The sequence below is a fragment of the Danio rerio genome, chromosome 19 (genome assembly GCF_052040795.2).
Source record: "Danio rerio strain M-AB ecotype USA chromosome 19, GRCz13ab, whole genome shotgun sequence".
NCBI lineage: Eukaryota > Metazoa > Chordata > Actinopteri > Cypriniformes > Danionidae > Danio > Danio rerio.
In genome coordinates, this window is record NC_141039.2 from 28,657,929 (window position 1) to 28,674,493 (window position 16,565).

The 16,565-nt window shown below is 43.1% G+C and overlaps 1 protein-coding gene across 6 annotated transcripts in view; it reads left to right on the forward strand.

The window, feature by feature from the left end:
- Window positions 1-16,565, forward strand: part of npr1a (natriuretic peptide receptor 1a) — a 238,772-nt gene that overhangs the window by 165,972 nt on the left and 56,235 nt on the right. For all 6 annotated transcript variants that reach the window (XR_015516012.1, XM_087294615.1, XM_087294617.1 and 3 more), the window contains 3 exons: window positions 5,314-5,408; window positions 5,495-5,630; window positions 16,456-16,540. Coding sequence is in view for 5 of the 6 variants with exons in the window: in XM_087294615.1 (XP_087150741.1) it covers window positions 5,314-5,408; window positions 5,495-5,630; window positions 16,456-16,540 (316 nt within the window). In the remaining variant the exon portion in view is untranslated. The remainder of the gene's footprint in view (window positions 1-5,313; window positions 5,409-5,494; window positions 5,631-16,455; window positions 16,541-16,565) is intronic.

Sequence of the window (16,565 nt, forward strand, 5' to 3'; positions counted from 1 at the left end):
TAGTTCATCCAAAAATTGAACGGAACATTTTGTCATTATTATACTTGTGCTCATGCTTTTACAAAAGCGTGTGTGTGTGTGTGTGTGTGTGTGTGTGTGTGTGTGTGTGTGGGTGTTTTAAATTGGAAAATATACATTAACAAGTCAGCATAAAATATTCCTTTTACATTTTCAATGTAACATATTTTACCTTAAATACCTCATACCTAAATAATATCTAAATAATTAATGACATTTCTTTTAAATGTAAAATTTATTTAAAAAAAAAACGTTATTTAGAGTAAATTTTTGTCACCGACTCGGTCCCGGTCATTCCCCTCGCTGGCCAGCAGAGGCCACCATCTCCGGACTTTTAGCATTACATCATCCATCTACACTGATTGCGCGTACACCTGATCTGAATTTTGTTAACGACCCATGTACCTCATAAAAGCCGCACTCAAACACTCAGTCAGTGCGAAGTCTTGTTCAGCCCCGGCCAGCATTACTGAGCGTTATTCCCAGCCTGATCTCTTGTGTACGACTCCAGCCTGTCTCTTACTTTGCTTCGCCTTCTGCCTGCCCACGACCCACGCCTGATATACGTACTCTGATACTCGCTGCCTGCCCTCAACCCAAGCCTGATACACGGACTCTGATTCTCGCTCATTCCCCCCCACTCGTGCCTGGTAACTCTCTCTGTGTCTGTACATCACCATTCTTGATACCCTTACTACTACTGTGGATGTGTGTGTGCACTCCGGTGCATATTGTGTGTTTGAGTGAAGTTGTGAATAATAAATACTGCATAATGGATCCCGCCATGTCAGTCTCCTCGTTACACTTTTATACAAAATATCAAAATATGCTATTTTTCCAGACAGTCTAAATTCATGTTGAATACTTTTTCTTTAGCTAGAATAGTTTGATATCTGTTTCTGTTCATTGTTATTCTGACCAACTTGCATTTTATGTGCTAAAAAATCCTCAAAAGTGTTTTATTGTGTGTGTATATATATATATATATATATATATATATATATATATATATATATATATATATATATATGTGTGTATCAGGAAAACATCCCCCACATCGTTTACCACCACCACCAGTCTGAACCGTTGATACAAGGCAAGATTAATCCTTGCTTTCATTTTGTTGATGCCAAATTCTGACCCTACCATCTGAACTTCACAGCAGAAATCAAGACTCATCAGATCAGGCAACATTTTTCCAATCTTCTATTGTCCAATTTTGGTGAGCCTGTGTGAATTGTAGCCTCAGTTTCCTGTTCTTAGCAGGAGTGACATCCGGTGTGGTCTGCTGCTGTAGCCCATCTGCCCATCTCACTTCAATCACCTTTCTACCTCATTCTGATGCTCAGTTTAAACTGCAGCAGATCGTCTTGACTATGTCTGCATGCCTAAATGGATTGAGCAATGTGAATGGCTAATTAGAAAATTGCGTTAACAAGCATTTGGACAGGTGTACCTAATAAAGTGAGTGTACATTGACAGGTCAACATAAATTTTATGTAGAATATTTGATCTTTAATACCTGTGTGTGTTTTGAGTATAACATACTGTTTTATTCTGTACTGTAAATGTATGATGGCTAAATGGGTTAAATAGTTATTTAGAGAATTTTTTATACAAAATATCAAAATATGCTATCTTTTCAGACGTTTATATTTGTGTATACCAGTTCTTTAGCCAAAATGATTTAGTAATCCACATTTGGTTTAATTACATCGATTGTTTGTTGATTGTTATTATGAGAAAGTTGTGTTTTCTTATGGGGGGTGGGGGGGTAATCCTTAAAATTATTTTATTTTATCTACATTTAAAGTGTGCAGATTTAGAATATTTAATATTGACCTTTTGCCATTTTCTGCAAATAAATGTCTGTAAATGATGATAATCTCATTTGAAAGTTTATCTTAATTGCTTGTTTTTACATTCAGCCGTGCCTTTTAATCATATTTCATAGACAGTAGAAGCAATTCTGAAATGACATATAACACAGCCCTACTTTAGAGACTCAAAATATATTGCATTTAATACACGTTTACTATATAATAAGATAATTTAACTCCAATTAAATATCTTAAAATGTAACATACAATTTATAATAAAGTATATTCTTTAATTCATCTTATTTCTGCAATTATTCACATTTCATTTTCAGAAGGGTTTATAAAAAAACAGAATATAAAAAAATGAAGAAACGTGAATAATTCTGTGGTATTAATCATAGATGTGTGAAAGCAAATTGTATAGTCAAGGGCTATTTTATTAATGATAATCCTTATGAAACACATCTCTGACTTCTCTGTTTTAATGACCTGACAGGAACAGGATCTAAATTAAGCAGGAACAGATTCATTATATGCAGGGGCTCCTACTTTGAACAAAACCTTGACGTAATGCATGAGGAAAGTAGCTTGCAGTTGGAGATAATCAGAAACTGTCCCAATAAAGCATTATTTTCAGTTGTCACCATAAAGAGATATAATTCTAAGTTACTGGTGTACATCTTGATTCTTGCATTTTAATTGAAACCAAACAACAACACACGCTCAACCACACAGAACACTCCGGCATCGTGGCGGCATGTTTTACATGGCTAATGCTATATTTAGAGGTTTTATTGAATCAACGTGCTGTGGGGACGTAGAGGGTCTGAGTCTTGGGTGCAGGAAAGCAGATCTGTATCCATAATCACAAGCGCTTGGTAGAAGTGGTAGACCAACAGATGGGCCAAACACATCAAAGATCAAAACATTCAAGACATCAAACATTCAGAGGCCAGTTTGTTTTGATCACACACATGCTTCTACGTTTTCAGACAAAACCTGAAGCTCCCAATATACTCTTATTACTTCATCTTTTAAGGGAAAAAGTAGTTCCAAATGCTGAAAAATCATGACAGCCGAACCACCCGAGGGCCCTCTCTGAAAGATTAAATAATGATAAGAGTTGCCTATAAGAGAATTTGTTCAGTTGTTTATTTAATTTGGCTATTGAACGAAATGATTATGAATATGGCTGCATTACATTCCTTTAAAGCCATGCACCGTCACTTTTATGTAAACCTCCAAATCACTCAAATCACTTAACGTTTACGTAATTGTTGGACGCGCTTTATAATAATAAAGTGACGCTGTTCCCAGATGAACACACACAAAATATGCCAAAATGGATTATGCATTAGATCTTAAAATATTACATCCGTTATTAAGATCTGTTATTAGTAACTTTAAAAATAGTCAATTAATTTTGTATTCATACACTACCTGACAAAAGTCTTGTCACCATCCAAGTTGTCTATCATCCAAGTTGTATTCATAACAAATAATAACTTGACTTCTAGTTGATCATTTGGTATCCGAAGTGGGTAATATGAAAGGCAAAGGCCTCTAGATTATGCTTACATTACCAAAATAAAATATGATCATGCCTTGATTTTTAATTATTTAATTAGGACAGTAAGTTCTTTGCTTAGACAAAAGTCTTGTCACTTAACAGAAATAATGTACATTATAGAATAAAAAGTCATGATGCAGTGAAAAAAGAATTAATATTGTGCATGACTCCCATGAGCTTGAGAGACTGCATTCATCTATCTCTGCAATGACTCAAATAACTTATTAACAAGTCATCTGAAAGGGTAAAGAAAGCGTTCTTGCAGGACTCTCAGAGTTCATCAAGATTCTTTGGATTCATCTTCAATGCCTCCTCCTTCCTCTTACCTTAGACATGCTCAATAATCTTCATATCTGGCGACTGGGACACTTTGAACTGCTTTGCTTTCAGGAACTTTTATGTGGAGGCTAAAGTATGAGGAGTGCTATCCTGCTGAAGAATTTGGCCTCTTTTTTGGTTTGAATTGTAATGGACAGTTAGAATGTCTTGATACCTCTGGCTGTTGATGTTGCCATCCCCTCTGTAGATCTCTCGGAAGCCCCTATACTGAATGTAACCCCAAACCATGATTTTTCCTCCACCGAATCTTGGGTTAGGTTAATTGTTAGTATTCGCACTAGTAAATTACATACACAGTCAATGCAGTGCACTGGGGAGGGGGTGTATTAAAGTTAGCATTAACTGGAAGTTGCTGAGACTTTTAATTCTGTATGTTAATGTACTTCCAACTGTAAAGGAATATTGAGTAGGGGATAGGACTTTCTTTTTGCCCATCATTCCCTCACAAACTATTGGTAAGAGGGGAGGGGTATGACTATGAATATTGCAGTCAGACTTTCATAGACTGAACAGGAAAAAAGACAGAAAAATATTCATGTGAAAAGGCGGAGCCTCAGAGCCACACCCACTAGTTTAATAATCATCATTTTCCAATGCTATTTTGAAAGTGTGCTTCGAAGGTTTATCAACTAAAGTGAACCTTTCTCTTTCAAACAAATGCCTTGCTGTAGAGAATGTCTCCAATTTCTGCTGAGATGTAAACCATTACTAACTGGTGTTTAAAACTTAACAAAGACTGAAAATGTTTTTAATATACCTCTAAAAAAACAATAAAAGTTCAAAGCCATTTGTTTTTGGCTCTGGGGATTTTAAGCCAAGAGAAAGTAGCCATGGTTTGTTAAATCACAGCCTATTGAATGTCTCTGCATGTGCTAGCAGAAGTCAGGTGTGCTCGGTTCGCTGCCAGGCATCAGAAAAGCACAGTCAGGTTGTGGGCATTAATGCTGAGTGCCGGGAAAGAGTCACATTTCTGGCAAGAAGCATAGTGTGCTTGCTCAGTGCTTACTGCACCAATGATGGGAAAATCTACTGGATAAATGAGGTGTGATTATCGCTTAGCCTCCGTCCCCTTGTGTGGTTTGGCCAAGACAGGTGCTGTACATCTGTTGCTGACTGACTGTGTTTGCTTTGTGTTTATCTATCGATGATATTTAAACTGCTGTATGATGAGTGATTATATATATGATGAAATTACCTGCAAATGTTTTATAATTCTTTGATGATGGTAATTTCTTAGTGGTTTGTTCACAGCTCATCAACATTATAACAGTTGTATTTAATGAAGCTAATAACTTAATATTTTTTGAAGCTCAGTATTTTTGAGCATAACATTAATGTAACTTCTTGAACAAGATTTTAGCTAGACCTTGTTTGTAAAATATGACCTATTGTGTAATTCATTTACTGCCGTTTTTTTTTTTTAATGCTTGGTTTCTTTGACACTTTGTGCACAAAGATGTCTATTTTGTTATTATACCTGCTAAAGTAACTCATCAGCCTAACATACCAGCTTTTTTCAGCATATTTTGCCAATCTGATCTAGTGTTTGTTTTGTCATCTTCAAAGGTGTTACCGGACTTGTGCAACTGGATGAGAATGGTGATCGGGAGATTGACTTTGCTCTATGGGACATGACCGATACAAAGACAGGAGATTATCAGGTACAAAGGCCTTCATCTGATTACATATACTTTTCCACATTTACAATACTCTACTGACTACAATCTCACCACTGTACGCATCCTAGATTGTGTCTGTGTATAACGGCAGTCAGAAGCAGATGATTTTGGAGCCAGGAATGAAGGTGCACTGGCTGAAGGGAAGGCCGCCTCCAGATATTCCTGAGTGTGGCTTCAAAAATGACAACCCTGCCTGTCTGGCAAGTAAGTGCAGCCCTATATAACTCACGCAATTATAGACCTGTATCAAAAACCACTATATGCTCAGCCAAAATTTGTCTTCCCACATAGTTTTCTGAATACATAGGAAGCCAGCCTTATTTCATTTTTACCCTTATGCACTGTATCTTTAGGGCACATCTAAACTGCAGTATTGATATATTAATTAATTATTCTAATAATTAATTTCTAATCAGCCAATCACATGGCAGCAACTCAATGCATTTAGGCAAGTAGACATAGTCAAGACGGTCTGCTGCAGTTCAAACTGAACATCAAAATTGGGAAGAAAAGTGATTTAAGTGACTTTGAACATGGCATGGTTGTTGGTGACAGACAGGCTGGTCTGAATATTTCAGAAACTGCTGTTCTACTGGGATTTTCAAGCATAACCATATCTAGGGTTTACAGGGAATGGTCTGAAAAAGAGAAAATATCCAGTGAGTGGCAGTTCTGTTGGCACAAATGCCTTGTTGATGCCAGAGGTCAGAGGAGAATAGCCAGATTGATTCGAGCTGATAGAAAGGCAACTTAACTCAAATGACCACTCGTTACAACCGTGGTATGCAAAAAAGTATCTGAATGCACATGTCCAGCTTTGAGGCAGATGGGCTACAGCAGCAGGTGCCACTCCTGTCAGCTAAGAACAGGAAACTGAGGCTACAGTTCACACAGGCTCACGAAAATTGGACAATAAAAGATTAGAAGACGTTGCCTGGTCTGATGAGTCTCAATTTCTCCTGTGACATTTGGATGGTAGGGTCAGAGTTTGCCCTCAGAATAACATGAAATTTTCTTGGCCCTCTTTGGGCCCATTAGTACCAATTGAGCATTGTGTCAACGCTGATGTTGCTGACCATGTCTATTTCTTTATGACCACAGTGTACTCATCTTCCGATGGCTACCTCCAGCAGGATAATGCTGTTAAAAAGGCTTATTGTGTTTTACAAAATGTAATAATAGGAAATATGTATGAGCAGTCAAAATTTAAATAGTTTTATAAGTTATAAAATAAATGTTTCTAAATTATAAAATTTAATAAAATAAATAAAATGGTTCTGATAGTTGCTGCATAATAGTATGTAGAAAGCTGAAACAGCCTATTTAAGATTATGAAATGTTTACTAAAGTCTAAAGTACATGTTTTATCTTGATGTATTTGTTTATTTTTATAATCTATGTTTCAATATTTTTATTGTCTATAAATATTGTATTGTATTGTATTGTATTATTTTGAATAATTTTTTTTATTTATATATTAGTCCTTGTATTTGCTTTTTCTGTTAATGGCCAATGTGGAGATTTGTTTTTAAACTATATATTTTGATATAAATATACATAAATAATATTAATATTTGTATAATGCATTATTTTATAGTATTTGGAATATAGCCTTTTATTTAGTAGTGTGTTACAATTGAAGACAGAATTATTAGCCCCCTTGATTTGTTAGACCACCTGTTTATTTTTTCACCAATTTCTGTTTAACAGAGAGAAGATTTCTAATCATAATAGTTTTAATAACTCTTTTCTATTAACTGATTTATTTTATCTTTGCCATGATGACAGTAAATAATATTTGACATGATATTTTTTCAAGACATTTCTATACAGCTTAAAGTGACATTTAAAGGCTTAAGTAGGCTATTTAGGTTAACTAGGCAGGATAGGATAATTAGGCAAGTTCTTGTATAGCGATGGTTTGCTCTGTGGATTATTGAAGTGGCTAATAATTTTGTCCTTTAAAATGGTGTTTTAAAAAAATTATTAACTGCTTTAAGCTGAAATAAAACAAACAAGACTTTCTCCAGAAGAAAAAAATATTATCAGACATACTGTGAAAATTTCCTTGCTCTGTTAAACATCATTTGGGAAATATTAAAAAAAGAAAAAAATAAACAAAGGGGGGCTAATAACTCTGACTTCAACTGTATTTTGGAAAAGTAAACATCTTCCAAGTTTCAACAAATTCATACAAAATGGATTTATTGTCTCCAAAAAAAAAAGAGTTGATTTGAAATGAATCACTTTAAGTTCTCATGATTTTGATTGGCTGCCGCAAACAACATCTACTTTGACCCTCAAACACTTTAGATGCAGCTGTGATTTGGAAGAGTACCTTTTAAACCTGGCACTTTAAATAAACATTGAAATGCCTACATTATGTAAAGAAGCGTGTGCTTTTTAAGTGTAATTTGCTAATTTTGCTTTTGTTTGAAATGAGGACTGGAATGGTCAGTTAATAGATGCAAAAATGTGCAAGTATAAGTGGGATGAAGCACACAGAGTTAATGATTAATGTGATAATGAAATCTAGGCATGTTTCATGTTGTTTTAATGATGCCCTACAATGTTCTTTCATTAAATTTAAGTTAATAACAGATCTAAAAATACCATTCAGCAGTTGATCATTGTTGTGAGAGCTTCATTTACTGGAACTCTGCATCTCAATACCTGAAAATGCCTTTCAGAAGGCCAACTAAGGACCCACAGTTAGAAAAGCACATTTTGTTTTACCGTCAATTTTAATTAGGGATGCACCGACAGGGATTTAATTTTATTTATTTATTTATTTTTGAACGATAATAATATTAATTATAACAAAAAAAAACTTGGTTCAGTACTGATATTGGTTAATTCCATATAGTGCTTTACAGTATTAGCTAGCTTTTTCCTCCATTAAATTAGTTTTACTGTACACTCACTGTACAGTGTGGATCCATTTTACATTTATCTGTCCAGCATTTTAGTAGAGGCACAAATTAAGATAAAAAATTGCAATATGACAATCTTCAAAGCGGATTTACTTTTAACAACAGAAACTTTTATTTGACATAAAATTGAAGTCAGAATTATTAAACCCCCAGAATTATTAGCCCCCCTGTTTATTTATTTATTTATTTTTTTATTTCTGTTTAACGGAGAGAAAATTTTTCAACACATTTCTAAACATAATAGTTTTAATAACTCATCTCTAATAACTGATTTATTTTATCTTTACCATGATGACAGTACTGTAAATAATATTTGACGAGATATTTTTTCAAGACACTTCTATACAGCCTAAAGTGACATTTAAAGTGACATGTAACCAGGTTGATTAAGTTAATTATGCAGGTTAGGGTAATTAGGCAAGTTATTAACGATGGTTTGTTCTGTAGAATATCAAAAAAATATATAGCTTAAAGGGGCTAACAATTTTGACCTTGGATTTTAAAAAATTAAAAACTGCTTTTATTGTAGCCGAAATAAAACAAATAAGACTTTCTCCAGAAGAAAAAATATTATCAGACATACTGTGAAAATTTCCTTGCTCTGTTAAACAATATTTGGGAAATATTTAAAAAAAAGAACAAAAATGTCAAAGGGGGTTAAATAGTTCTGATTTTAACTGTAAGTGTAATATAAACAGTGACATGGATGAGGATCCATCATAGATAGTTGTGTATTTGGGGCTCCTTTTTTCAGATATTTACTTTAAAAAAAAATAGGTAAATAAAAAAATAAATAGCGCTTCTCCACCTAGTCAGTTACAGAGAATCTGGCAGCCAGGCAACAGAGTGGCGACGTCATGCACACAAATGCTCTACTAGACTCGGGGAGAGGGCTAATAATACTAGTTCCCCTTCGGGGGGAACTTCAGCACTATAAGTGGATTTGATTGTAAAATCCACGCATTGGGAGGTTCGGTTCAGAAGCTACTCGTCTGAAAGAGTATTGAACGGGCCAATTAAGAATGAATTGGCAGCGCAAGCCTGCGCAGGTGAGCGGCATAAGCAATCAACTGAGTATATAAGCTCACCTGGCGCAGCAGACGCTATCCTTTTCGCTTCAGAGACTTTCTGATCGAGTCGATGAGGGTTCCTCCTGCTGTGACCAGCGATTCTGAGCGAACGAGAGCATTCTCCCGGTCCAGAGTGTGTACACGCAGTGGCAGACGGTCGAGCTGGGTTTCTCCCTTGCCTGGCGTTCTTTGGGTCCGGTCCTCCAGAGCGGTGCGTATAAAGTTGCAAACTTCACAGAAAGAGCAACACAGTCGTGCAGCACGTCCTTATCAGGACGGCGCTCCGACTGTGCGTTTCTGGATGCGGTGGTTTCCTGTCCTCGGATGATGGGCGCGGGCACTGTGTTACATGTCTGGGGGTCCAGCATGTTAATGCGCTGCTCGCGGGCAGTTCATGTCGTCATTGCGATGCCATGACTGTTGCGCAAGATCGCGGTTAGCCTTTGCAAAAGGGCGAACCACCCCAGTTGTCCCCTGCTCTGCAGCGGGCACTCGGGCAGATCTGAGGGTTTCAGCGAGAGATAATCCGTCGCCCACGGGCCCGCGGACCTCCCGCTCCTCTAAGCGCTCCATCCAAGCTTCGGGCGGGGGAAGCGATCCGTCTAACAGATGGTAGCCCTTACGCCCGATGACACCGGAGACCAGATGTCCACCGCGGCATCGGAGGGTGGGCTTTCATTGTCCGATGATGATCCAGACCCGCTCGCCCCCTTCGGGCTGGTGAGCGCTGTCACTACGGATCCTGAAACGGACATGTTAGCCGTGCTTTCCCGGGCTGCTTCGGCCGTGGGTTGGAGATGGTTTATCCCCCAGCTCCGCGGCCGGACCGACTAGAGGGGCGTTCCCTTCTTCCCGGAGGTGCACAGTAGGCTCACGCGGTCTTGTAAAGCACTTTTTTCTGCTCGTGCTGCGTGTTCCTCCACCCTAACCACTCTTGACGGTGAAACAGCCAGGGGGTATGTGGCGATTCCTCAGGTTGAGTGCGCGATGGCGGTAAATCCGCGCGGCGCCTCTTCTTGGCGGGGTCCGCCTCGTCTCCCATCCAAAGCCTGTAAGTTGTCTACCTCCCTCGGAGCTAGAGCTTACATAGCTGCGGGCCAGGCTGCTTCCGCCTTGCATGCGATAGCCACCTACCAGCGCTACCAAGCGCAGGCGCTGGCCGAGCAGCACGAGGGTGGGTCCAACCCAGGCTTACGAGCTTCGCACCGCCGCCGACTTAGCTCTTCGGACTACTGAGTCCGCTGCGTGTGCGTTGGGGAGGACGATGTCCACATTAGTGGTCCAGGAGCGCCACCCCTGGCTGATATGCGCAAAGTCGACAAAGTCCGCTTTCTTGACTTCCCCATATCCCCAGCCAGGTTCGGCGACACTGTCTGTGAATTCACCCAGGAATTCAAGGCGGTGAGAGAGCAGTTGGTGGGTGATGTCTTATCGGCGGTCCGTAGCCCGCTCCGCCCGCCGTGCCATTCATACCTGCTCCTCGCCGAAGGCGCCCGCCTACGAGAGCTGCTCCGCCCCCGCACACGCCTCCGGCAAAGCGAGCGCGTCGGGCACCTCGGAAGCAGGCAGCCCCCCTGCCCAGAACGCCGCTAAGTCCGGCAACGGACCGCGAAGCGCCCCTGGGACAGGCCATCTGGAGAAGAGGGAACTTGCTCTTTCCCCGCTGGAGGGCGGGGCCCCATTTCCAACGGCACTTTTTACTGCCATGAAAACATTATGAAAGGGCACTTTTCACTTCCCCAGATGTGACAGCCCGAAATCTGCCAGTCTGGGACGCTATGCTTTCTAGCTTGCAGATTCGGTGCGTTTCGCCAGTGGCTCACGAGCGCTGGGAGGACGGTCTCCTTTCTCCCACCCCTCGAGCCTCCCCTCCGGAGCTCGGGTTTGGAGTGAGAGCAAATATCTCACCTCCAGCTTTTCCGTGGGACCCGCGAGCTTCCCGGATCAGCACACCCACTCCGCGCTGCCCCACTGCTGGTACGTCAGCGATTGTAGCGATGAGTCCATTAGCGAGAGCTCTGCCTGCCTGGTTAGCGCGGGCCAGCTCTTCGCGGTGGCTCATACGCACAATCAGACTCGGCTATGCGATTCAGTTCGCGAAACGGCCCCCCAAGTCACGGGTGTGTATTCACCAGGGTCAGCCCCCTGTCCGCCCCTGTCTTGCGAGAGGAGATTGCTGTCCTCCTGGCGAAGGATGTAATCGAACCGCTCCCTCAAGCCGAGATGGAGAGCGGGTTTTACAGCCCACGCTTCATCGTGCCCAAAAAGAGCGGTGGGTCACGGCCAATCCTAGATCTGCGCGTTTTGAACCGCTGCCTGCACAAGCTGCCGTTCAGAATGCTCACGCAGAAGCGCATCCTCCGGTGCGTTCGTCCTCTGGGTTGGTCTGCAGCATTAGACCTGATGGACGCGTATTTCCATGTCTCCACTCTTCCTCGCCACCGACAGTTTCTGCGGTTTGCGTTTGAAGGTCGAGCTTGGCAATACAAAGCCCTCCCCTTCGGGCTCTCTCTGTCTCCGCGGGTCCTCACCAAGCCCGCGGAGGGTGCCTCAGCGCCCCTTCGGCTCGCGGGCATCTGCATACTCAATTTCTTTACGACTGGCTGATTTTTGCCCTCTCTCGGAGCAGTTGATTATGCACAGAGACAAAGTGCTCTGGCACTTCCACCTGTGGGGGTTTCAGGTCAACCGAGAAAAGAGCAAACTCGCCCCCGTGCAGAGGATCTCTTCTCTCAGGCTGGAGCTGGACTCGGTCACCATGGCAGCGCGCCTCTCCGGAGAGCGCGCTCAGCTGATGCTGTACTGTCTGAGAGAGCTCGACAGTAAAATAGTGGTCCCACTGAAACTATTTCAGAGGCTCCTGGGGCATATGGCATCCGCAGCCGCTTCATGCCGCTCGGATTATTCTATATGAGACCACTTCAGCACTGGCTTCACGATCGAGTCCCCAGACGCGCATGGCATGCGCGCGCACACCGAGTCTCTGTTACTGCGCTGTGTCGCCGCGCCCTCAGCCCTTGGAGCGACCCCTCGTTCCTACAGGCCTGGGTGTCTCTAGAACAGGCGTCCAGTCTTGTTGTCGTTTCAGCAGACACTTCCAACACGGGCTGGGGGGCTGTGCGTTGCGGGCATGCGGCTGCGGACCTGTGGAAAGGTACCCAGTTGCATTGGCATATCGCCTGGAGCTGTTGGCAGTGTTCCTCGCTCTCCACCGTTTTTTTCCGGTGCTGGAGCGGCAACACGTGCTGGTCAGGACGGACAGTACGGCGGCGGTGGCGTATATCAGCCGTATAGGGGGTATGCGCTCTCGCCGCATGTCTCAGCTCGCTCGCCGTCTGCTCCTCTGGAGTCATCTGCGGCTGAAATCGCTGCACGCCATTCATATTCAAGCAAGCTCAACCGTGCAGCCGATGCGCTCTCACGGCAGCCTTGCGTCCTGGAGAATGGAGACTCCACCCCGAGTCTGTTCAGCTGATATGGGCGCGATTCGGTGAAGCCCAGATCGATCTGTTGCTTCCCCCGAGATCGCTCATTGCCAGTTGTTCTTTCCCTGACCGAGTGCTCTCGGCATGGATGCACTGGCTTACAGCTGGCCTCGGGGCACGCGCAAATACGCGTTTCCCCCAGTGAGCCTGCTCGCGCAGTTACTGGGCAAGGTCAGGGAGGACGAGAAACAGGTTGCTGGTTGCGCCCCTCTGGCTCAACCGGACCTGGATGTCAGAGCTCTCCCTCGCGATAGCCCTCCCCTGGCAGTCCCTTCGAGAGAGCACCTACTCTCTCAGGGACAGGGCACCACCTGGCACCCTCGCCGATCTTTGAAGAGATTTATAGACGCGAGGAAGACTTAGGTAACCTCCGATTGCGGTGGCTAATACCGTCACTCGGGCTAGAGCCCCCTCCCCGAGCGCGCCTATGCCCTGACGTGGAGTCTATTCACTGAATGGTGTGTCTCTCGCTGAGAAGACCCCCGTAATTTGCCAGATCAGCGTTGTGCTTTCTTTACGCCGAGAGAAGTTGGAGAGCAGGCTGTCGCCCTCCACACTCAAGGTTACGTGGCTGCCATCTCCGCTCTCATAACGCGGTGGCTGGCAGCACCGTGGGAACGCATAACCTCATCATCCGGTTCCTCAGGGGCGTTAAGCGAATTAATCCACCCCGCCCCCTCTCATGCCCTCTTAGGATCTCGCCCTCGCTACACAAGCCGCGTCAGATCCCTTCGATCCTCGACTCAGTATTTTCTGTCCCTGAAGACAGCTCTGCTGGTCGCGTTGATATCGATTAGAGGGTCGGGGACCCGGAGGCATTTTTCGGTCAGTGACTCGTGCCTGTAATTGGGCTGGCTTCTCTCACGTATGAGACCCCGCCCGCGATATGTGCCCAAGGTTCCTACCACTCCGTTTTAATACGAGGTAGTGAGCCTGCAAGCGCTGCCCTCGGAGGAGGCAGACCCAGCCCTTATTTATTGTCCAGTTCGCGTTTTGCGTATTATCCGGACCGCACTCAGAGTTTAGATCATCTGAGCAGCTCTTCGTCTGTTATAGCGGTCGGCAGCAGGGAAGTGCCGTACCGAAATAAGTTCCCACTAGATTGTGGATGCCTTTCTTTCACTATCAGAGCCGAGATGAGCCGCGTCCCCCGAGAGCGCGTGCGCACTCCACTCGGAGCTTCGCATCCTCTCGAGCGCGCGCACGCGGCGCCCCTCTAACAGACATCTGTAGAGCTGCGGGCTGGGTGACACCCAACACATTTGCAAGGTTTTACAATCTGCGAGTGGAGCCGGTTTCCTCAAGGGTATTAGGTAACCCTTGGTGATTGAGGAAACAATTCGGTAGGGTGTTGAAACACGCTTGCTGCGCCATTTTCCCTAACACGGAGATACGTGCGCCTTTTTATCTGTCAGTAAAGTTCCCCGTCAGGTGAGCCCTGCAGATTCCTCCGTGGCCCCCAGCACTGACTCAGCGGAGGAGTCACTTGCTGGCCCACTACGTTGTAGGTCTGCCCGCTGGTCAGCCCGCGTTTTGGGTAAAGGTGCCTGCTATGCGTGGTCCCCACTAGGCGATCCCATATGCTTATTCAGCCACGGTTAAGTCCCCCCCCCCCTGGGCGGACCCGTGTCTTCCCTCCCCGCTAACCACTCTTTTGCTATGCGTACTCCCCCTTTTAGGGCTAGTCCATATGTAAATTCTGCCATCTATCCCCCCTTGGGTAACGGATGGCCTCCGCAGCGTCCTCCCTATCGGGATTGCACGCTTCCCAACGTACTGTCGTATTTTCCTAGAATTATCTAGATGCTCACGACTTCCCAAAAAATATATATAAATCCGTAAAACTTCTGTTGAAGTAGGATAAATTAGGGCCAGGGACACGTTGGAGGACCGCGCCCCCCATGATGTGGGTGCGTCACGCTTGCTTGACTATCTCCTCATCGGGGGTGTTGGTAAGGTGCAGTCATTGTGGCGCTTTCAATGGGCTCCCAATGCGTGGATTTTACAATCAAATCCACTTATAGTGCTGAAGTTCCCCCCGAAGGGGAACGTTCGAGGTTACTAAAGTAACCCTTCGTTCCCCGAGGAGGGGAACGGAAGCACTATACTCCGTCGCCATAATGACTGTCCCTTAGCTGTTGAAAGTCTCTTCAGCTTAAAAAGGATAGCGTCTGCTGCGCCAGGTGAGCTTATATACTCAGTTGATTGCTTATGCCGCTCACCTGCGCAGGCTTGCGCTGCCAATTCATTCTTAATTGGCCCGTTCAATACTCTTTCAGACGAGTAGCTTCTGAACCGAACCTCCCAATGCGTGGATTTTACAATCAAATCCACTTATAGTGCTTCCGTTCCCCTCCTCGGGGAACGAAGGGTTACTTTAGTAACCTCGAACGTTTGTCCAAAAAAAAAAAACATTCTGAACTTAATCATACCTTTTAATAGTAGTTTGCTGTCAATATGTGCCTATTGGGTGTGGTTTGGTTTATTTCAGTGTCGAGTGTAAGGGCCCATCTATTACTCCTATGGTGGAACTAACAGCATGAGTGAAGGTTAAATGTGCATAAGCCTTTTTAGCATGTGAAAAGCTCCGAATTTAATCTGACATATAATCCATAATAATAATTTAAATAATAATAATTTAAATTTAGATTCATACAATTAAAACTGATCATCTCATAGGTTATGATTAGGTCTAATTTAGATCGATTAACCTAAAAAATCCTTATTTTCAGTTGATGGTTCATCGTTTATCCAAAGTCACTTAGAGGCAGTATGCTGGCCAATTACATTTGCTCACGGACACATCCTCACCAGTTCTGGTTATTAGATAGAGGATATAACTGTAAACTAATTTACTTTAAGTAATATTAGGCCGCCTCATGATTGCTCATACATAAAGAAAGTTTGATTTAGCCACTAGATTATATCATACTAAGTAAGTGATTGTCAAATTGTGAAAAGGGTCTACTCCATAACAGTTTTCAGCTTCTGATATTATGGAGAGACTGCCATCCGTACCGAGTCAGGTACATTTAAGGAATTTCTCATGTCTGTTTCGGGCCCATGCAGCACATTTACAGGTCTTTGTGAGTATGGATTTTTGGAGCAGTGCAGACATGTGGTTTTACTGATATTTCTTCCTTGAATGAATGTGATTTTGTGTCAGCTTCTACTTCTACCGCAGCATCGCATGCATTTCCAGCATAAACCCAAATCATCTGCAAACAAACTCAACATAGTGGAACACAGAAACCCCACTGCCTGCTAGAGTTTTGAAAGCATTAATACCAGATTAACACAGACACAAAGCAGAAGTATAAATGCTCACAATGGCATCAGCTATGGCATCAACTATGAACACTCAACGCTAAAGTATAAATCAGGCTTTAGAATAATTCATTTGCCCTTACTGTCCAGTATATGTGGACTAGAATCCTATGTATGAAAACATTTTGGCAGGTCAGATCACCTTTCTGGTGTCTTTGTGAAAGGTAATGAAATACAAATACTTGTAGCTTATGTTCTGACTTTTGTTCCTCAGAGACAGTCACCATGCACCAGATGATCTCCATAGTGGTGTGCTTCATCTTTATCATCATCGTTACAGTCACAGTCTTCATATACAGGTCAGTACATGAAAAAACCTTTCTG